This window comes from Pogona vitticeps, chromosome 6 (assembly GCF_051106095.1).
Source record: "Pogona vitticeps strain Pit_001003342236 chromosome 6, PviZW2.1, whole genome shotgun sequence".
Lineage (NCBI taxonomy): Eukaryota > Metazoa > Chordata > Lepidosauria > Squamata > Agamidae > Pogona > Pogona vitticeps.
The window spans coordinates 72,919,919-72,943,322 of NC_135788.1; the positions used below are offsets into that span (position 1 = coordinate 72,919,919).

General features: G+C 40.3%; 1 protein-coding gene across 1 annotated transcript in view; it reads right to left on the reverse strand.

Annotated features, from left to right (window-relative positions):
- Positions 1 to 6,095: 6,095 nt before the first annotated feature.
- The window catches only part of IGFBP3 (insulin like growth factor binding protein 3), a 35,679-nt gene continuing 18,370 nt past the window's right edge, over positions 6,096 to 23,404 (reverse strand). The window contains exons 3-4 of the mRNA XM_020811238.3: positions 14,705 to 14,824; positions 6,096 to 6,993 (exon numbers count right to left, since the gene is read on the reverse strand). Of these exons, the coding sequence (XP_020666897.3) occupies positions 6,868 to 6,993; positions 14,705 to 14,824 (246 nt within the window). The 3' untranslated portion in view covers positions 6,096 to 6,867. The remainder of the gene's footprint in view (positions 6,994 to 14,704; positions 14,825 to 23,404) is intronic.

Genomic DNA, 23,404 nt, shown 5'->3' on the forward strand with positions numbered 1-23,404 from the left:
CTAAAATGCCAGAGCAAACTTTACTGAGTCTATGAGCTTAACCAAGGACAACTGGAGGCTTTCTGAAACATGCAAAATCTCCTTGGTGTGCCCATTCTGAACACTTTCCTCTCAGGCTGATATTCATTCTTTTTACAAACTTTACATTCTTTTTACAAACTTTACAAAGAAATGAAATTGATAATGCAGAAGACAGGAAAGGATAAATGTGTGCTGCCACAGACTATGGAAACTGGAATCCATCAACCAAGTAAACTATCTTGGTGTTGGAATGAGCTTTATACATGGATATGAAGCAATGGATAAACCTGAAGCATTAAGCTAGAATTGTGCCTATGAATACATCATAGTAGGGATAAGCAACTCCCATTAGCCATAGTGAGCATACTGCATGATGAGGAATGCTGGAAGTTGTAGTTCAACATCTTGAGAATCTCAGTTGCCCAGTTTTTGGCACCATTATGAAATGCAACTCAGACATTCCTTTTTGTGTAGTGAAGACTCTTCCCTTTCTGTGGTTGTGGTCATCTACATATCACTAACTGAAGAGAAGGCTGTGGGTTTTAGAAGTGAGTAAACATCTTTATTTTCAACAGCACTTGTTCACTTACTTGAAGCTATAACATAACGCTCACTGTAGCAATTGCATTCTCTGTTGTGCAAAGGACTGAGGAAGCTCTGTGATACTATTTTCAGGATATATCAACAACAACAATGATCTCAATCATTGGCACAAATGGCATTTCATGATAGCACAATGTTGAGACTCAAGAGGAAAGAGTAGACAAGAGTAGACTCAAGAGGAAAGAGTAGGAAAGAGCTGCCCCGAGTAGACATGGTCTAGAGGGGCGGGGTAAAAATCAAATAAATAAATAAATAAATAAATAAATAAATAAATAAATAAATAAATAAATAAAAGTGCTGCTCTGAGCCATTATACAGGTCCAGAGATTGGCAGTACTTCACTCATGGTACCCTTTCCATTCTTGTTGAATATCAAAGGCTGTCTGGCTGTTGGCTGCATGCTTCTATCTCTTAAGAGGCAGATGAGCTCCTGTTTACATCTTTATCCTTCCTGATTTAAATAGGGAGGACTGGCTGTGCTAAGGGAGCTATTCTGAAACGGTATGTCGTCTGACTTGCTGACTGTTGCATTGTGGGTCTAATAAACTTACAGAAATCTAACAGCATATTCAGGATGGCTTAAGCCAAAGTCTTTCCCTTCATTTCTGAGTATTGGAACCTGACTCCTAAACCTTGAGAGTCATCGGTTCCTGCTGCCTCCACTTCTTTCTCTTCATGTCCCATTCTTAATCTTGGGAAGCAGTTTAGAAAAGGTTGTCCTATCAATATTTGCCTTCTGCAACCTTATCTTCAGTGTTTCACCATTCCAGGCCAGGAATTTGTTTTCTGTCCCTGCATCTAACAAGATCCTCTACCGGCTGGAATTATGTTTGGTTGAGATATATCCACAGACCTTCCTGAATGGGACATATCCAGGTGAAGTGTTTTGTGAGGAAGGGTAGCTCTTCATACCTTTTCTCTTTGTTGGGATCTATGTTGTAAGAAGTAGTTCTTGACAGTTTCTCCCCCCCCCCCCCATAAATGTTTTGAGTAGAATAACAGCTGGTAATTTAGTGCAAGAGAGAAGAGCAGGCAAAATGTCTTTTTCTACCAACAGCCCTGCATATATGTATGGATGAACAAATGTCCCATTTTCAAAACAGTTCTCTGCATAAATACTTCAGTCTTAAGCTCCTACCACCTAGCAAAATTGCTCAGTATTTTTCATACTTTAAATACAATTTGAAAGGCTAATACAAAAAAAATTGAAGCCATCCATGAGTGCCCAACTTTTCCAAAAATTGAGCTGAGACACCAAAAACCTATTCCCCAAAAGATGTTTTAAAACCATTACAGTACTTAAGTTTAGGGCACAGATCGTAAAGGATTATGCTGTGCTAATGTTTCTATGGAATTTAGGCATAAAAGGTTTAGACTGTACTAAAAACTAATTAATTCTGTGGTTTGGGTATGTATTGAAATTTCCTTCTCAGTGTGCACAAATAGCTAACATTATGCCCTCTGGGCTAAGCATACCAGAGAAGTAGAAGGTGATATTCTGAGTTCCAAAAACGATTGCACTGTATATGGATGAAAGACCCTCCATACCTGGACAGATAATAGATCTACCTATGGCAATATTTGTTTGGTTTAATCAGGGTATGGACACACAAACAGCTATTTACCACTGTTTGTTACATAAATATTGACTGATGTCAACATCTGAAGTTGCTTACTGTATAATAGGTTGTTATTAATGACCAGCAGAAGCTGATGCAATTTATAATCAACCATGCTGAGTGCAGTCCACACTTCCCAGTTATGTACCACATACTATTAGACCTTGTGAAACTTGCTTTTGGTTATTGTCTGGGACTGCAAACAGAAGAAGAAGGTGAAATACTCCTGGCTACAGTATATGGCAGGAAATACAAACCTGGTGGCATAGATTTTCCAGGCTTGATCTCAGATTGAGATCATGTTTGGCACAATGGCCAGGAATTGAAGATTCCACTGTGTCTGGAATACTGCATCAATTATAGCCCCAAATATCACAAGACACAGAATAGTGTGTGATCTGAAGTAACCAGCCTATATACAGCTGTACCTCTGGCCACTTTAAACTAAACTTAGGCCATTTTGTGCTGCAAGAAAGTACATATTCTCTGTAGTCACTGGATTACCACAATCAGATGTTGACCACCCTTTTGGAAGGCTGGCCAGCAACTACTGTATACATATCAATAGATTGGAAGTGAATCTCTTTTTTGTTCGTTTCCTGCAGGTTCTCCTCTGTGCCCATTTATTGTGTTGCTTTTGATTTGTATACTAACCAGTGAGATTTTGTGAATACAGCAGCTCGCCTTGTCACAATTTTGTAGCTAGGAAGAAAAGACTGCAGAGGACAGAGGCAAACCAGACAACTCCTAGTATGGACTGAATGACAGTGTGGGCTTCGGTGCAAGCTCCAAGGCTCAAGACAGCCTGGTATGGTGGCACCAGGCCAAGATGACAGGATCATATCACACGGCTTGTCCCTTTTCTTCTGTGGGTGAGATACATGTGTATTGGGATGTCCAATACAGTTTTGGTTAAAGGCTTAACACACCTAGTGATGTCTTTCTTGCCCTTCTTAGTCATTGTGTGGAGCAGCAACTGTATATTAAATGGCTGTTGGAGGGAGAATGCAGTATCAAATCTTGTAGTATGCACCTTGGAATCAACTCCCAGAAACCATTAATCAGTTGCCATTCAAAAACTATATTTTTAGGTCTGTCAGAAGCACATGTGTATAAGCACATATACATAGTGGTGATGAAGGCCATTTTCCACATTTGTATGCAGTTGTTCCCAGTGCAGGGTACTCAAAAATTTTATTCACTCTTTTATGTGTAAACAGTAGGCATTCATCTGTAGGGGATGCCTAAAATAATCCCAATGTCAGAGTGAGGATTGGAGCTTCCCCCATTTTTCTACTGTGTGGAATAGCAGTCTATTTGATTTCCTCAGACTGCAGATGAGGTGCAACCTCTGAACCATCTGTACATGAAAACAAGAAATCTTTGACATGTAAATGAAGTTAGCATAACAAGGAGAAAAACTCTAACACCCTACCCTTTCCCTAGTTTTCCATTTATTTATTTATTTACAATATTTTTTAGCCGCACCATTACCAGTTACATAGAGTTATGTTAACAAAATGCCCAACACCTCTGGGCCAGCTCTTGAGTTCTTGGAAACCATGGCTTCCTTGAACACGTCCCAACATGTCAACGGCCCCACCCATGTGGGTGGTCATATGCCAGACCTGGTCCTTTCCACCAATTAGAGAGTGGTTATTGACCTTGTGTCAGCCCCATTGTCATGGTCAGACCACCACCTAATAAAATGTGACCTCAGTGGCTCTCCCCCCTAGTAGGGAGCAGGGACCTATTTCTATGGTCCGCCCTCGAAGGCTACTGTAGGATTCCAGGATGCCATGAGAGTTGTTTTGGCTGAACTGGCTGGTGCTCCTGTCGAGGCTCTGGTTGATGGCTGGTTCACTGCCACCACCAGGGATGTAGACATGATCGCTTCAGTTCATTGAGGTTTGTGGGCATTGGTTTAAGCACAGCTCTCAAGGCCCAGCCCCAACATTTCAATCAGGTTGAGGTCTGGACTGAGCAAACACCTTGATTCTTGACAAACACCTTGATTCTTTTCTATTCCATCCATTCTATTGTAGATTTGCTGGTGTGCTTGGGATCCTTGTCCTGTTGCATGACTCAGTTTTGGCCAAGCTTTAGCTGTCAGACAGATAGTTTCACATTTGACTCTAGAATACTTTGGCATACAGAGGAGTTCACGGTCAACTCAATGACTGCAAGATGCCCAGGTTCTATAGCTTCAAAATAAGCCCAAATCATCCCCCCTCCACCACTGTGCTTGACAGTTGGTATGGGGTGTTTGTGCTGATATCGTGTGCTTGGTTTTCACCAAACATGGCACTGTGCATTAGGATGAAACATCTCCACATTAGACTCATCTGTCCAAAGGACATTGTTCCAGAAGTCTTGTGGTTTGTCCAGATGCAACTTTGCAAATCTAAGCTGTACTGTCATGTTCTTTTCATGTCCCTTCCAAATACAGTGGTACCCCGCATAGCGAGGTTAATCCGTTCCGGATTAACCTTCGCTATGGGGAAACATCGTTAAGTGGGATGGGGAAACCCATTGGAATGCATTAAACTTCGTTTAATGTGTTCCAAATGGGCCCAAAACTCACTGGTGTCCGATGTTTCCCCATGTTGCAGCGGCCATTTTGGGTATCCCGGTGGCCATTTTTAGTGTTCCGGTGGCCATTTTGGGTGTCCCGGCACCCTTTTTTAGTGTTCCGGTGGCCATTTTGGTTGTCCCGGCGGCCATTTTTTGTGTTCCGGCGGCCATTTTGGAACCGCCGAACAGCTGTTCCCCCTTCGCAATGCGAGGATGCCCTCGCATTAGTGATGGGGAAATCCGCATCGGTATGCGGATTCTTCGTTAAACGGTGCACTCGTTATGCGAGGCACCCCTGTACACTGTACTTGATCAGTCTTTTTCTAATTGTACTGTCATGAACTTTAACATTTAACATGCTAACTGAAGACTGTAGTCTTGAGATGTAACTCTTGGATTTTTTACAATTTCTCTGAGCATTGCACAGCCTGACGTTGGGGTGAATTTCCTTGGATGTACACTCCTGAGAAAATTGGCAACTGCCCTGAATGTTTTCCACTTGTGAATGCTCTTCCTCACTGATGGACGTTAAATTGTTTGGAAATGGCCTTATAACCCCTTCCAAGATTGATGGGCAGCAACAATGGGTTCAGTACAATCACTGCTGATGTGTTTCTCCTTCGCATTGTGTCAACACAAACCTGAACGCACCAGATCAGCAAACTGCTAAAACATCAGCTTTTATAGATGTGGTAACACATGCTGATCATCTCTATTTTGGCTTTGCTTTTGTGAAATAAATCATGGCACAGTATACTATATCATGTGATGTTAATCTGAGGTTGTATTTACCTAATTTTCAGAACTGGGAAGGACCAGATGATTTTTATTATGTTCTGATATGTAAAACCATAGAATTCAAAGAGGACGTACTTTCTTTTTCGCATGACTGTAATCCAGCCCTTTAAGACTATGGGGCAGAAAGGAAAGAGGAAATGATGCTGTACCACTCACTAATAAAAGCAGTTATGAGTCAAGAAACTGAGCTGAAGCACAGAGAGTTATTGCAGGCTAAACCTGGCCATGCCGGTGCTAAAGAAGGGGGGAGCTGGTCGGGTGTGCAGGCCAGGTGATACTAGTCTAATCTTCTAATTAACTATATTAAATATCTGAATGGCACCAGCAGCCCATGCAGTGAGGAGAGAGGGATCTCCATCCCATTATGGTGGGCAGAGAACCACCTCATCAGTCCGTATCACAGACTGAACTATCTTTCCCTGAGAGTGAACACATTTAAACCTGGGAAAGTCTCTGAGAAAAAGAAAATACACACTGCAGTGATTGTGTAACACTCCGATATATGTTACATTTAAATAGTTTATTTAAAAAATTATATTAAATACATACTAACAGAATACTCATCAATACAATATATAGTCACGTAGAAACATTTTTCTTTTTAAAATTTCTTTTAAAATTTAATAAAATATTTTTACCCGTGAAGATACATTTTCTGTCAGACCTGCATAAAAACAAAACCAAAGCTTAGAATACACACTTTGAGTTTCATCCAACTCAAGTTAAGTATTTCTAGGTTCCCTAGGAACAAATGCTTAACTCACCAGGTGATATCTACTTGACAAATGTGCTAAACTTGGGATGGATCATTCTCAATCTATTAAACAGGTTTATAAAACTTACAGTCTATAAATTCTTAAAACTAAAAGCAGTTATTTTTGGGGATCAAATTGGTCACAGGCCATTATTTTAAAACAAACAAACGAACAAAAAGCAACAAAAACAGTGTCAGTGGAGACTCCCTGAATCCATTCTGAAGTGCCTTTTTTCTTAATTCTTCCTGGGGATCAATAGTGCAGACTTATTTGGGATTTCAGAGCTCCCTGTGTAAATCTATGGAAAGCTGGAAGCATGTCAGTGACAGGATGCAGCAGCAGAGTCCACATAGTCTTGTATCCCCCAATACAAATGAAGGACAAAACTTGTAACTCTCAAGTCCAACACAATTCATGCTATATTCCAGTCATTCTAAGGCCTGGCAGGTCAAGATGCCACATACTGATTTCATGGAAGATGGCACACTGCATATTCCTCATTTGCTTTCTAAATTGTAGCAATGAACATCTCCTTTTCCCTTTCCATCATATCCAGGGAGTGGTTGACCGTATTTATCAACACACCAGCAATAGCCTCTCTTTTGGCCTCTGGATGGACGACACTGCAAAACAAGAGGTAAAATTTCATAAATTGCAAAATTACCAGAATAATTTTGATGGTTCTAGGGCTGTTTTAAAATGGCACATTTTTGTATGCCTATTTCCATAAAATGTGTGTATTTTACAAGTACATAGTGAAATTGTTCCAGAGTTCAGGCTTTAGGCAACAACTGCCCACCTAAGGTCAGATCTCCGCCAGTGTAAAATGAAACACAAAACATCTCCCCCCTTCAGAGTTTGCTGTCTGTCTGAAAAACACATGTGCATTTTAAGGGCAGCCACAGTTGTCTAACTGCACCCTCCACTCTTCAAATGTTCCACTTGTCATCCCTCTGCAACGTGGTAGCAAAATACATTCATAAAAGAATACGTGAACCAAATGCCAATGCTATTTTGACACGAAAAATGTTTTCAATAGAATTGTATCAGTTTTCTCAGTAAAATCTGGCACCTGGAAATGAAAGTATAGTTAAGATAACATTATAAATAATTATGCCTCTTCAGTTCAATGGGTAAGGGTTATATCATTAACTTTCCTTCTCAATTTAGAAAGCACAGCTTAAATATACTAATTTTAGGCAAACTATACCTAAGTAGTTTTGGTGTCACAGGCAGTACCAAAGCCGAGTTGAAATTTCAAGCCACAAGGATTTTTGGATGTCAGAAAATTTCCCCAGTTGTACATGGTCTGAGGCTCAAGGATTAAGCCATTCTTTTTCATTTTATCAAAACTGCCATTTCTGGGAATAGTAAGTATAATGAAAATTTACCTCAAATACTAAATATCTAGGAAAGTCATAGTTATTGTACCATAAACGCTATTCTAAGCAGTCTCGTGGAGAAGCCTTATAAATCACATCAAGTAACACTACACACTACAGCTGTCCACCACCATGGAACTACATCAACTTTCAATGGGTCTATAAAAATTTCATGAGTGAGGAAGCTATGCATGGACCTTCATTTAGTTGATTCTTTATAGGCACCAAAGAGAGCACATGCCTAGCTAACCCAGTTCAAACTGCACTAACAACTCCACTTGCATCTGTTTGTCATAGGAATCCCAGGCTTCTAGCTGACATTTATTAGCAGATATATAATCCCTTGCAATGGAGTAATCACTTCAACAACTGGTAGGTATACGGGTATTTCAGAGGTCTATGTTTCTATTTTCTGACAGATATGGTTGCTCAAATACATAATGTAGATAATATTAATTGATAGCCTAGGATAATTTATCCCAAGAACAAAGGCAGAGTTTTGCTAGTCTCTAAAGATAGAATGCAAGATTTTCTGAGCTACTCCTTGAAAGTTACAAAACAACAAATTACTGTTTACTACTTATACAAAGTATTTATTTGTTTTGCTCAACCTGTAAGAAACCTCAAAATGATGCAAAACCACAAAAAAATAAACATCCCTTCAGAATTGACTTTAAAATAGTGTTTGAAAAGTTAACATTCTTTCAAAATGAGGGTTATGTACAGATCATGTTTCAGTAATGATGTCTGCAAAAACCTGTTATATGGAAATCTCACTCCTGCACATGTATTATTGCTGTTCCACAAGGGCACCAATATATACAGCTGACAGGAGGATTCAGTATTCCATGACCCAACTCAAAAAATAGGAGTGCCACAAACAAAAAATTCTAACTATGAAACTGGGCCTCAGATCAGCACCAAGCTGGGAAAGGTGTAGCAGAATGTATGATCTTGCTCAGTGTCAAATTTGGGGATGTTTGGGAAAAGGATTTTTTAATTATGATTTTTTAAAAAGTAATACTGTTTTATCTCTGTGCAGAAGCAAGTGACCTTGAGCCTCATCTGATTTAAAATGGATTAAATATATTGATAAGACAAAATGTGCATACCATTCATATTTGTTGAACTACAGCCCTGAAAATTGCTTTATATTTTGACGAGAAGTGGTTAACTGATGAAAAAAGTGTCCGATACTGGGATTTTCCCTTGTGTGGTATCACTTTGTGAATGGTAGTGAGCAGAAAAATATATCCTGCAGACTATTCTGACTACTGCCATTGTCAACATTCAGGCTGCCCTCTGTAGTGTAAAATTTGGCATCCTTTTTCCAGCAGGCACATTATTGTGCAACAATATGGGGCATTTCCTGGGTTTTTTAATTGTGGCTACAGAAGTACAATATCCCACATGCATAAACTTGAGGTGTTTTGAAGAATTACATTTATTAACTTTTTAAAATGAGAATTTAAATATACATATGTTATATGTAAATTCAATCAAAATTTCCTCTCATATAGTATGGTAGAGGATTCCAGAAGGTGAGAATATGATCTGCACTATCATTACTGGGGGAAGACAGAAGCGAGGACAACTTTTGATTGCTGACTCCTAACCCAGCTGAGGAAAGAAGCTAAGGCAGCCTGAGAGCATTCATGACCACAGAGGGAGAACAGGGCGAGTTAACAGGAGTTTTATGGGGAAAAGATAGGAAGGTAAGGTAGGAAGGAAAGCTTTACTGGAGGAAGGAACAAAAGAAAGGGGGAAACCAAGGAGACAAAGGCAGATAAGTGAGTGTTTTTAGATTAACAACCGGAAAGGAATTGGAGGACCCTTAGGAATTTCCCCAGTCAGAAACACCATGTGCTCAGCTTAAGAGCCATGGATGTGTGCTCAGTTTAATTGGAAGGGGTGTATCCTGATTACTGATGAGAGCCATAAGAATGGTGAGGAGAGAGGAAAAATAGTGGAGGAAGCTCCATGGAAAAGAGTCACAGGAGCAAAAGAAGGAGAAGACTATCTTCACCAGTGGAACTGAAAACTGCTTTCAGGTTCTTGATGAGGAGTCTGGCAGACGGCAAGTAGATGAAGTCAAAGAGGAGACCATACAGGAGTACATGAGAGGAACTGAAACTCAGCCAAGCGGAGACTCTAAACCTACACCCTATAAAAAGATAAGAGTAGTTGTAATAGGAGAGTGGGATAGAAATTGAAGTATACCAGGAAGATCCATGGACCCACCAGGTATGCTGTCTCCCTCGAGCAAAGATTAGGGAACTGACAGAAGGATTGCCATCAGTCATAAAACCCAAGGATATGTATCCCTTTCCATCTTTCTGGGAACAAATGATACAGCCAAGAGCAAGACATCACATTAGACTTTGAAGCTCTGAGAAGGAAACTTAAGGACTTTGGTGCCCAGAGGGTTTTCTCATCCATCCTACCAGCACTCTGAAGAGGAATTAAAAGGGAAAAGAAAATACTCCAGGCGAATGACCGGCTATAAAGCTGGTGCTGACGTAAGGAATTTCATTTTTGGAATCACGGGCTAAGCTTTCTAGATGGTGGACTGCAAAAAGGGAAGACTTGCACTTCAGAAGGATGGGAAGAATATGTTTGGCCACAGCATGAAGAACTTCATCAGGAGGGCTTTAAACTGAAATGGAAGGGAGAGGGAGATGCAAGCACAGAGGTAAAGTTAGATGAAGCCTCACACGCTGTAAGAGGAAAGGACCAAACAGTTCTAATGTGAATCAATATTAACATTAATAATCGCATTAATGTAAAAGTACAAAGATAAGCAGGCACCATATCACACAATCTCTTGTGTCTATACAAGAATGCCAAGAGTATGGGAAACAAACAAACAAAACAACTGGAAGGTGTAGTTCAGGAGGGTAAATATGACTTGATAGGAATCACTGAAATTTGGTGGGATGACTCTCATGATTAGAATGCAGTAAATGAAGGATATAAATTGTTCGAAAAAAAAAAAAGAACAGACAGAATAGAAAGGGAGGTGGAGTTGTAGTGTATGGCAAAGATAAAAATTCCTGCACAGTAATATAGGAGGAGAAGGTTGGCTGTCTCACTAAGAGCATTTGGATTAATGTAGTTGGGGCAAAAAACAAAAGGAGCATGGTAGTTGGGAGTCTATTACTAACTGCCTGTTCAAGGAGAGAATGCAGATGAAACTTAAAAAACAAACAAATTGCAAGCATTTCAAAGAGACAGGATGTAGTAAGTGATGGGTGGTTTCAAATATCCAGGTATCTGTTCGGAGGCAAATTCTGCCAAGTATGGCCCTTCCAAGAAAATCTTGGCTGGTGTGGCTGATAATTTTCTCCTATGAAAAGTGGAGAAATAAACTAGAGGACAAGTTATCCCTGACTTGTTTTTAACCAATAGAGATGATTTAGTGGAGGAAGTGGCAATAAAGGAAACTCTGGGTGAGAGTGACCATGTTCTACTAGAATTCTTGATTTCAAAGAAAACCAGAGGGTAGCCACACATATATGCTGAATTATTTTTTTAAAAAAACACAAAACACCAACTTTAGCAAACTCATTACAATGTTAAGTAAGGTTCCATGGCAGGAGACCCTAACAAGCAAAGGAGTCCAGGAAGGGTGGGAACTTAAAAAACAGGAAATTCTAAAGGCAAACTACAAACAATTACAACAAGAAAAAAAGGTGGAAAAGATTATTAAACTGTCACTATGCAAACAAGAAAAAAAGTGGAACAGATTATTAAGCGGTCACTATGCAAAAACTTGGAAAATAATGCAGTAATAACTAGAAACCAAGACAAATTTGTTAAGCACAAATCCTGCCAGACTAATTAGATCTCATTTTTTGATTAGGTAACCTTGCTGATAGAGGGAATGTTGTGAACATTATAAATCTTGATTTTGGCAAAGCTTTTGACAAAGTGCCCCATGATATTCTGATTAACTAGGTGTGGGCTGTATAGAACAACTATCAGGTGGATACAGAATTGGCTACAGAATCATACTCAGAGGTTGATGATTAATGGCTTCTTTTCAAACTGTGAGGAGGTAACAAGTGGGGTAACCTAGGGCTCAGTTGTGAGGTCCAGGATTGGTAATGGAGAAGCAAGTTGAACAGAAGGCATATAGTATCCATATAAAAAAGCAGAGGCAAAGAGCTGATATCCAAACAAATCTATTACACATACATTCTTGCATGCACTTTCCACTAAACTGTTGCTGAAACAGAGACTAGAACAACAGTTTTTATGCAAATGTGCATGTGTGTGAGGGAAGTAGCCAAGTAGTGGGAGGCATGGGGAATTATGCAAGAATACTCTGCGTCTGACAGGATAGAGCCTTAAAGGCACATTTGAAAGTGTCAAAAATTCTAATGGACTGTTCAGTATAACAGTGCAAACATCTAGTCCTTTTGGAACACAGCTGCTAGGATTTGAAATCCCCTTCCCCTTGGTGGAATGCCATCTGGTGCTTATAATACAGAGTACAGAAACAGTTGCTACAACATGGAGTTTCCCTCTGAAATTACTGCAAATGATAGCAATGAGAGACTGGTAACAAGGGACATTAATTTTATTGTTCTCACTATAGTCAACAACTCAGAGAGGTAGAAGTATATATTTTTGCTTATTAATTCATTTTTAAACTTTTTTCCATTTATGATACCTTTATTATAGGAAGCAATTAAAAATATTACAAAGGCTGACAGCATTGCGCCCTCACTTTGAATTTGGCCTCCATAACCAGCTTTTTACTTTGTTTAGGCGGCATAAACAATACAATTTTTTATTAACCTGGACTGGTTCTTTTCCCTCACAAAAGCCAGAAGTACAAGCTCTTTTTCTCTCTTTCAATGGCTTTCCTTGTAATTAGGTTGCGCTTTTCCCAGCAGCTCTCCTCAGCCACTCCCAAGCTCACAACCCTTGCTACAATATTTTCCTGTCTGAGTGATTCTTGTCTCCAGACACAAGAACAACTTCTGCTTAGCTTTTATTAACACATCAGATCTATCATGACCTAGGCTTCCACTCTATCTGCCACTGCTTGTTACCCTCAGAACTCCAGATTTTGAGCTAGCCACTAAGTCTTGTAAATCCTGAGGTAAAAATGGTTTATCTTGAGTAGGTATTTTCCTTATCTTAGGATTCCCCAGATATGGGTTCAGAAGCCCCAAAACTATGTCTTCCAAAACTATGTCTCCCACAACTCTAATGCAGAGGTGCTCAACCCCCGGTCCATGGTCCAGAGCTGGTCCATGGCCTGAGCCGGACCGCAGAGACAGGCCTCCCCCCTCCGCACAGCTGCTTTGTGCTTGCGTGTGCACTGGTGCCTGTGCAAATATTCCCCCACCCCATTGTGCATGCGCATGAGGAGCGCCCGCACAAGTGTCGTGCCACCATTTGCACATGCGCACAAGCACTGCACCATTTGCACATGCACGTAAGCACCCGCATTATGCTCTCCTGCTTCTTCGCACGAGTACACCTTCATGAAAGCGCGCGCGTGCCTCTTACATGCGCACAAGCTTACATTACGTGTCTTTCAGCTGCCGCCAGTTGATTAAATCCGCACTATCTATTATTAATGCCAGATGTCCAGGCCACATGTCATTTTAAAATAACCAAATAGAAATTGCTTATTGTTACAGATGTTGACAGGAGACAGCTTCATAGGCTGATGCAGAGGGAAAACCAAGAACACCTGTGGGGCCAGCATTACAAAAAAAAGTAAACGCTGAGTGCACATCACTTTCATGTTTGCATGACCCAGGTTTTGGAAGCAGTCATCCATAGGATATGATAAACAGATACAGTGGTGCCTTGCTTAACGAGGATAATCCGTTCCAGCGAAATCGCTGTAGAGCAAAATCCTCGTTAAGCGAAATAAAAAAATCCCACTGAAATGCATTGAAAACCTGTTCAATGCGTTCCAATGGGCTGAAAAACTCACCGTCCAGCGAAGATCTTCCATAGGGGCAGCCATTTTCGGTGCCTGTATAGCGAGGAATCCGTCCAAAAACACAGCGGGGAGCCATTTTACACGATGGGCGGCTATTTTGAAGCAACCAATCAACTGTTTTTAAAACATCGTAATGCAAAGAATCGGTTCCCAAAGCAGGGAACCGATCGTCAGAAAGTGGATTTTGCAGATTAAAACATTGTTTTGCGGTCGCAAAAGTGATCGCAAAACAGTCATCATATAGCAGTTTTGTCGTTTAACAAGGCAATCGTTAAGCAAGACACCACTGTATGCAGAATTGCTGAAACAATTGTCTGTTGTACAACCCAACTCAATTCTTGTAATTTTAGCCAACCATTTACAATTCTAATTGACTAGATATACAGTGAGTGACAGCACCATTTCTCTCTCTTGTTTTTATTTTTCAAAAAGTCTTTTTTTTTAAATCGCAGGGAACTAATATCTAGGATTTGGGCCAACTCATCTGGTGGCTTGAATATCAGGATTTCTGATTTAACCTGTTATTACCCTGTTTCCCTGAAAATAAGACCTAACCTGAAAATAAGCCCTAGTATGATTTTTCAGGATGCTCGTAGTATAAGCCCTACCCCCAAAATAAGCCCCAGTTAAGTCAAACAAACCCCACCCTCCACCATTGTCCAGCAACCAGAAGAAGATGACATGGCTGCATTTGAATAAAAAAGAATTCCCTGAAAATAAGCCCTAATGCGTTTTTTGGAGCAAAAATTAATATAATACCCTGTCTTACTTTTGGGGAAACATGGTATGAACAACATCAGTAAACTACACCTAATAAATTTCTTTGGAGCTAAGCCTAACTCTGCCTATTCATTATTCAACTTATTTTGCTCTAACGATTAAGTATTTTTATTGTTATTTACACTGGAACTATTTCTTTTAAAATGGGATTGATCTGCTCATTAAAAAAAGGAAGAAGAGAAATTACCCAGGAATTTTACTCACCTGTTTTTTCTTGTAGAATCCCTTCTTGTCACAGTTTGGAATATGCAATCCTCTTGGACTTAGGACATTCAGAATCTTTAAGTTATTTAACATATCTTCCATTTCTCTCCGACAAGGGCCCTGTCAATTATAATGTTTATTTAATTTTACAAATTAGAAATCTTCCTTACATGTCAGTATTTTCAGCAGTCTATTTTAAATAGTGACAAATTTCTATTTTGAGATATCAATTTTGACAACAAAAATATCCCTAAAATGATTTAAAAAATTAATTCCTTTGCTCAGTGTTAATGCATAGATTTTGATCTCACATTAAAACAAGTGAACCCATGTATATGTATGCACAGAAGCTTGGTGCTTATTTCTTCACATAACTTTACTGGGTTGCCCCCTTTATTTACCCAATCTAACTGTACACACAGAAATGCCATTGGATAAGCAGAAATCTCTGAGAAAAGCTGTTTGACAGGAAGAAGAGAAAGGATGCCTAAATCCAGCTTCCGCAGCATAGCATTGTAGAACACATTTCATGAGATCTAAATTACTGGAAATGCTGAGATTAAAATGTATATTACCTTTGCTACTTTTAACTGATAGGGAATAACATACATCCTTAAACTAAAGATAATAGGTTGTAAAGACACTTATACTGTATACCAGAGGTCGTCAACCCCTGGTCCGCAGCCTGGTGCTGGTCCGCAGCCTGAGCTGGACCGGGCCATGAAGACAGACCTCGCCCCCGCACACACTCCCCTCCCCATAGCTGCTTTGTGCACGTGCATGCATGCCAGCGCATGTGTGAGTGCTCCCCCACCCCTTCACATATGCACCCGAGCACCCATGCGAAGTGGCAGCCGTGCGGGTGGGCACACAGGTGCCCCTGCCTATGCGTGAAGGGGTGGGGGAGCACTCATGCCGGCACTGGCTGGTGCTCCCCACCACTTCGCGTATGCGCCCAAGAGTGCACGTGCACCCACCCGCACTTGTGCGGGCCACCTTGGAGGCTCAGCTGGTCCATGGTCCCAAAAAGGTTGGGGACCGCTGCTGTATACCATTTAACTTATTTTTCAGCACACTGGAATAGTGTCCTCAATTACCTCTGTGTTTCCAGAGAAAAAGCTTATTTAATTTTCTGGTTTAATCGAAATGAAGTGATCAATACCCCATAACAGTAAAGGAGCAGAATTTGATCTAAGACCAGTAATTTGATTTGGATGTGGACTTTGTTCCAGAAGCATATCAGGATGTGGTAACCTGAGACCTGTTCTATCAGATGACTGAATGTGAAATAAAATAAAAGTCTAGACACAGGATTTTGGGATTTCTTGGCCTTCAGACCCCAGAATTTACTAGGAATTCCTTCAGCAAGAGTTCTGGGGGCTTTAAACAAGAAACCAACATCCTCATAGGATCACACAGTTACACAATAATGGGAAAGGAAGCTCTGTCAGCCATTATGTTCTTGTGAAAAGGACAGGTGAAATGGGCTGGCTAAGATACATGGGATTATGAGACTTTTGAGATGCATTTTGTACAGATGATAATGCACAGAGATACCATCAGTCCCCTAATCCATTGGACCTCCCTTCGAGTCTGGCCACTCTCACCCAATTCCTCTGTCTTCTTCACAGGAACAAAATGGCTGACAGAATGCATTCCCATTTCTAACTGAAAACTCCTGTGAGGACTTTGATTTCTTTGCTAAAGCTGCCAGACTTCTACTTGTGGTGAATTCTAGTACAAGAAATCTCAAAGTCCCATGCTAATAAAATCTATCAAGTTCTTATGTTATGAAAAAGATTAGAGTTGCAAGAGGAAAGTTGAGAAACAAATGTGTAGAATGCATATTTCACCTAATTGTGAATAACAGAATATTATCCTTAAATGCAAGATGGAGTTATAAAACTTTAATTCTAATTTAGAACCTCCAGTTCCAGAATAAAAAATGGACTGACTTTTAAGTAGCCAGCCACAGGGGTGAATTCAGCTTATTTCCAGCATCCCTTTTATAATAGGCTGAGGGAAGTAAAATTCTTATTTGAAATCCTTTGTTAACTTCAATATAGTAAAAGTTTTTATTTAAATCAACTTTTAGGATAGTAGGCAGTCTCAACCAGACACAGCCTGAAAACCTGTTCTGTAAATTGTGCTGCATAAGGCCATTAGCTGCAGTGATTTTTTAAAAAAAATACCGTATTTTTCGCTCCATAAGACACACTTTTCCATGAAAAAAAAGGTATGAGGAAAAGTGTGTGCATCTTATGAAGCGAATACATTGTGTTTGGTTCCCTCTAGTGCTCAGTCTGATAATTACACCTTTTAACAATGCTGATCTGGAAGGACACTGCCTCAAGATTGCTGGGACTAGGCAAAATGGTGGTGGCTTAACAGCCCCTCCCAGTACTGTACTCATTAGTAGTGCTGATACTACAGGGCATCCATGGCAGCCCTGTAGGACCAGTGCTGCTTACTGGACAGCCGGATCATGTGACCAGCCAGACGCCAGGGGAAGCAGAGAGAGAGAGAGAGAGAGAGAGAGAGAGAGAGAGAGAGAGAGAGAGAGAGAGAGAGAGCGCTCCGCAGAAGAAGGGAGAAGACTCGTCCAGGTACTGTAAATAACATAATACAGAGGAATTCCTGGCTGGATTGCTGACTGGTGACATTAAGGGAGACATATGAATGACTGAGGCAGGGTGGTGAAAAGTAGGATTTGTTTCAGTTGCTCACTGAGTGAAAGGCTTTTAGTTCTTTTGAGATTTGTCATACTATTCAAAGCAACCCACTCTAATGGTATCTTACAACCTGAATTTTTGATACTTTACACTGATGTATTGTGCCGGGGTGTCTACTCCACTCTAATGGTGAACATAATTCAAAATGTATTATATAAAGAGATACCATACAACTTTATGACACTATTTAGTTCAGAATATTTTTTCCCTGTTTTCCTCCTCTAAAAATTAGCTGCGTTTTATGGTGAGGTGCATCTTACGGAGCGAAAAATACGGTAGTACAATTCCAATTCTTCCTATTCCTGAAGGTCCCAATGGATCCTTTTTTGTTTCAGAGAAGCTATTAGAGGCTGCAGGGTGGATGGGGGGGCTTTAATTTCTGGGGTGATTTTAGCAGTAAAGCAGTTTATTGAAAATTAAAGACTCATCCTTGTCCCATGGCCCCCAATGGCCTCCATGACAAAAATCATTGCAGCTAATGACTTATGCATGTACTGTATCTGTATGAACCATATTTCAGCTACTAGGAGAAGATTTTTGCCATACATCATTAAAGAATAATACAAAATGGTGGTCCTTTGTTCTGGTAGTCTTATCCACCCACAAAAACAGCAAGGGTGTATCACAAAGGCTGGAATCATATCACTTCCTTCACCCAAGCCCCGGCAGGGTGCTGCAGACCAGCCAGGCCAGCCTCTGCTGCTGCTACCGCAATCTCTGTGCCCAACAGAACAAATCCACCATAGTCTCTTACTGGGAGGAGCAAAGTCCCTGCCTCCTCTACAGACTCAATGACTCTTTGCAGGTGGACCAAGAACACAGTGCCACAAGAGCGAGAGACACGGTCATTCAGTGTCTCTGGAGTAGCATAAACTCTGCACCTTCCCCAGCTACTCCCCTATAGTCACTGCTAGCAGAAGCCCCTCCCCCATACATGTGATACTCTTCTTTGGAGGCATGGCCAAAGTCTACGTGGGCATGGTTGGGCCATGGAGTAGTGGAAAATGGAGGAAAGTATGATAGGAGGAGGACCAGCTGGGTGATGTTGGATATGCTACCCTCAGGGTCATTGCTGCGGGGCCATTTGCCCCTACTGCTTCTTTTGCCTCTGTTGCACCCAACACTGGTTTGCCAGTCACTTTGTCTCCTGTCTCGCCTCATCTCAGCTCACCCAGACTGCTTTCTCCAGTGGCATGAAGAACTCTTTCCAACATCCAGTATCAGGGTCCCAGCGATGGATTGTCTCCCAGTTGGCTCTTGAGCACACCAGCAATGCCAATACCTCTTGGGCTTGAGCATGTCCCAGTCAACAATGTCTGCCCAACATTCCTCCTCACCCTTGCACTCCTCCTTAAATCCTTAGCCCTCCATGCTTACACAAGACATCATCAGCATCTATGTCACCAATGCCCCTAGTCCACAGGTGAACTTAGGTCAGGAGTCTTGCCCTAGCTATTGGGGAGGTGGAAAGCCCACTCTTGCCAGCAGGTGGATAGGGGCCACTCACACTGGTAAATGTTTTGATTTCATCCTGTTTCCTAAGACTGTCTTAGAATCTCTCATATTTGTGCAAAATTATATTTATCATTATTACTGCATGTTACTGTCAATTTGATACAGTTTTTATGAAAAAACAAAGAGTGGAAACAAGTAAATATTTTTAGGCAGTAATGAGTGGCGGTGAATACAATGCTTAATACTAAATAAGAAGAAATGGTATTAGTAATAATAAAATAACAGCAAGCATTGACTGGTCATATAGGTGGGAAGTATAAAGGTGTTGTTGTTTTTTACAACACTGGATTTGTTCTTGAAGTTCGATGTCCCAGATACTTTGCTTGACAACTGATTTGGCATTGACATAACCCATCGCTATAAGGGCGTTTGCAGAAGGACCAATTTGCAGAGCTTCCTTTGTCAAGTAACACTTCCATTCTGATTGGAAGGTGTCAGAAAGAGTCAATGGTGCCAAACCTTGTGGGAAGAAGATAAACTTTAGCCAGTGATTGAACATGTAGAACTTGGGATGAGCTCTGATGGAGACTAAACCTGCCTTAGGCCTAGAGCTGTGATAGGGACAGAAGGAGGCACTGCCATAGCGCTCTCAGACATTTGGACTGGACAAGCTCAAGGGGGCACAGATTGGGATATGCAAATAATTGGGAACCATAGAGCTTTTGCCTGATTACGTTAAACTTAAACACTGGATCACTGAAAGAACATGCTACCCCCCTTTATTGTCAATATATATATATATATATATATATATATATAATTAATACAGTAGCACTTTTATGTGCATTTACTGCTGTGTGTTTTATGTGGGAAGGCCAGGATGCAGAGGAATGAAAGACTGTACCTAAATGTTTATAACTTGACACCAGCTCTATGGGACTCCCGTTGATGGCTTAATTCTCCTTCTGCTAAAAACCAACACCTTAGTTAGCTGATCTTTGTCACAATAAGGAGCACCCTTAAAAGTAATCCTAAGCCAACACAAGTTAAAGACAACAATACTACATAGTCAGCATATAAAAGAACTGAGAGAGAGCAGGTAGACAATCTAAGAGGGTGAAAATCAGGATCTGTTAAGAGTTTCAACTATAAAATTGATGCAAAAATTGAACAATGTAGGAGCTAAAACACAGCCCTGTTTCAGTCCATTGAACAATGGAATTAATTTGAACAGGACCCCAGCTTGATTGGATATGACCCATAGGTCCAATGTCTCGGATATTATGATTTTATATAAATAATGCATTCTTATCTTCCTGGTTATTGACCGTACTAATTATTGTTATTCTTATTATTATAGCAAGCATTGACTTGTTTAGAGCAGTGGTCCCCAACCTTGGGCCTCCAGATGTTCTTGGACTTCAACTCCCAGAAATCTTGGCCAGCAGAGGTGGTGGTGAGGGCTTGTGGGAGCTGTAGTCCAAGAACATCTGGAGGCCCAAGGTTGGGGACCACTGGTTTAGAGGAATCCATCATCAACATAAAAGAGTCTCAAAACTGTCCACCTTTGAGAGTGCCATCCCCTATTCAGAATTATCTATCCAGGATAGTTTCAGAATTATCTGTCCAAGACAGTGTTTCAGTCACATCATATGCATCACACATCCACAGTATATCACCTAAAAGAAAGAAAAAAGCCAAACATCCAGGAACCACCATAGATAAATTTGTGATAAAAAGCCATCAGATTAGAAAAAAGAGTTAATTGATGAAAATATTCCCAGTTTGTTCCTGCAACACACTCTTGTTTCCATCTGATTGAAAACTCACACTGCATTAAATACAGCTCAGTCACTAAGACCTGGATACAATCCACCCAGCAGACGAGATGTTGCAGGGAAACCGCTTGATAAAATGTATGGCAGCAAAATGGAGCTTGAGGATAAAGTGTTAACCTAAATTTTGATGGGTGAAATAATGTCCTGTTGTATGAGCTTGTGTAAAACAGAAGAAGAGATTTTTTTTCCTTGCAGAAACAACTGATACATCAGTAAATGCATACATGGCAGAATGCTTCAAGAAGTGGCAACAAAAGCCATAACAAGGGAACAAAAATGTACATGTTTAGTATGTAGTTTGGTCACAATGCTGCAATGTATCCAAGATGAGAAGAAATGTAGAGGAACAGAAATAGAATACAAAGTTAATAAAATATAGTTACAGTGTTCCTTTGCTGCACCTCCTAACTAAAGATTTCAGTGTTCTAGAAAAAAAGACCAGTTTTAAAATTACTAAATACTTTTGTAACAATCATTTTGCAGCAGCTGCTGCAAAACAGGCGAAACCAAGCTAATGCTCCACAGGATGTTAAATGGAACTCTGTAGTGAATTGTTTTGAGTAGTACATCAAGAACTAGCTTATTCTGATGACAGTTCATGAACAAAAGTGAGAAAAAAAATTGGCCACTGTGATGTCCAAAATCGTCAACATTGGGTGTAAGAGAAATACTGACTGTGTGCTAAGCATCCTGAAACCCATTTCTGAAGCTCTCACAAAACATAGAAAAATAGTTGGTTTTTTGCTGATGCTGCTGAAATTTGGAAGAAACTGAGTGACCACCTAAAAACAGAACTATATACTTACAAAATTAAATTACAAGCGTTTTAAAATACTAATGGGACAAGCTGTGTTTCCAGCTTATTTTCTTGTAGATATTGTCAATATCTGGTGCCAGGATCAAACCTTAAGTGCTGAGGAAGAGGAATTAGCTATTGCATGGGTATTCAGCAATCATCCATTTGTAATGCGAACTATAATAAATGTCAGAGCAATGTGAAAACTCATTTTTATCCTCTTAATCAAGCAAATAATTGTAAGATCAATAGATTTCACATAAAATAGAGTTCATTCAAAACAGATCTAAGATTTTTATCTAAATGTACAGACTGAGATTATAATCAGAAAATGTACAAGTCCTACATGTTTTCTTCCAAGAGGTAATTACTCCCAATTTGGAATATGCTGTTTAAGTTGCTGCACTTACTGGCAGTTCCTTAAGCAAACAAAGTCATTCAGACACATTAAATGAAGGCCAAATGCTTTTTAAAGATACAGTGGACCCTCAACTTACAGATGGCTTGATTTACAGACTTTTTGAGTTACAGACTTCTCTGGCTGCAAAATTTAGGTTCGACTTGCAGACCAGAAAAAAACCCAAAATGGAACAAAAATGGAACAAAAATGGCTGGTTACGGATTAATTGGTCTTCAATGCACTGTAGGTCAATGGAGACTCAACCTACAGACTTTTCGACCTGCAGCCACCATTCCAATACAGATTAATTCCGTAAGTAGAGGGTCCACTGTACTAGGTTTCTGAGTATAAATGTCCAAAAGAAATATCTTTAAAGCACTTTAGATCTGATTTTAAAAAGCTCTGCAATTACCATTTAATTAATTAATTTAGGTATCATTTAAAGATTTGAATTGGATTTACGCTCAGAGCTAAGAAACCATGAAAATCCTTTTATTTCTACCCTAGGTTAAAAAAAAACCTACAGTCAATAACACAAAAAGTTATTAGAACTAAAAGCCATGTCTGAAGACTTTAATTGCCGAAAATGCACAACTGTTTCCAAAGGATGAAGCAACAATGTTGGTGGATTTGAACAAATAATGTTTTAGGCATTAAGCTTGTTTTTAGAAAAAAGGCTGAAACCATGTGACTAATATTTTGCAAATTCAGAAACCACGAGTAGATATGGGGTATTCATATTTGTATACGAATACCCCTGCACAGGTGGACATAATGAGGGCCCAGCCCTATGGGGTCGGATGGTCCACTCACTGATCTGCCATGGACACGGACGTTGCAGAGCCTTCCAATGGCTCTGGAGATAGTGTTCGGCTCGCCACTCCTGGCAGGAGGCGGGACGACAAGCCTCTATGCTAGGTTGAAGAGTGGCTCGCTGAATGCGATATCCAGAGCCATTGGAAGGCTCCACAACACCCGCACCTGTGGCAGATCGATGAGTGGGCCGTCCAGCCCCATGGGGCTGGACCCTCGTTATGTCCACCTGTGCAGATAAGCCCCATCTCGAACCATGAGAGTCCAGATCAAGGATAGAGGCATCTGATGTTGAAATTTGGTTCTGATAACTAGGAATGAACACCCCATCTAAATCTTACTGGGTTTAGTAAATCACAAGAGTGTACTGTAATTAAGATGTGACTTTATGTGCGGCTGCTGCATAAATATTTGGCAGTTGCTTTTAAAAATAAATCTCTGACAAACAGAAAATATCTCCCATTACTGCTTGGATACAATTTTAAAGGATCACATTCTTGGCATACAATAGTTGTTTGCTTATCCTCCTTCTCCCTGGAGTAAAGAGATAGATCCATTTACTAGCACATCTATTCTACCTTTGCATATTCTCTGGAATGTCTCTAGGTTTTGTGACAGACCAAGCACACGACGCTTTTCATATTATTAGTGTCTGCGCATTTTGTG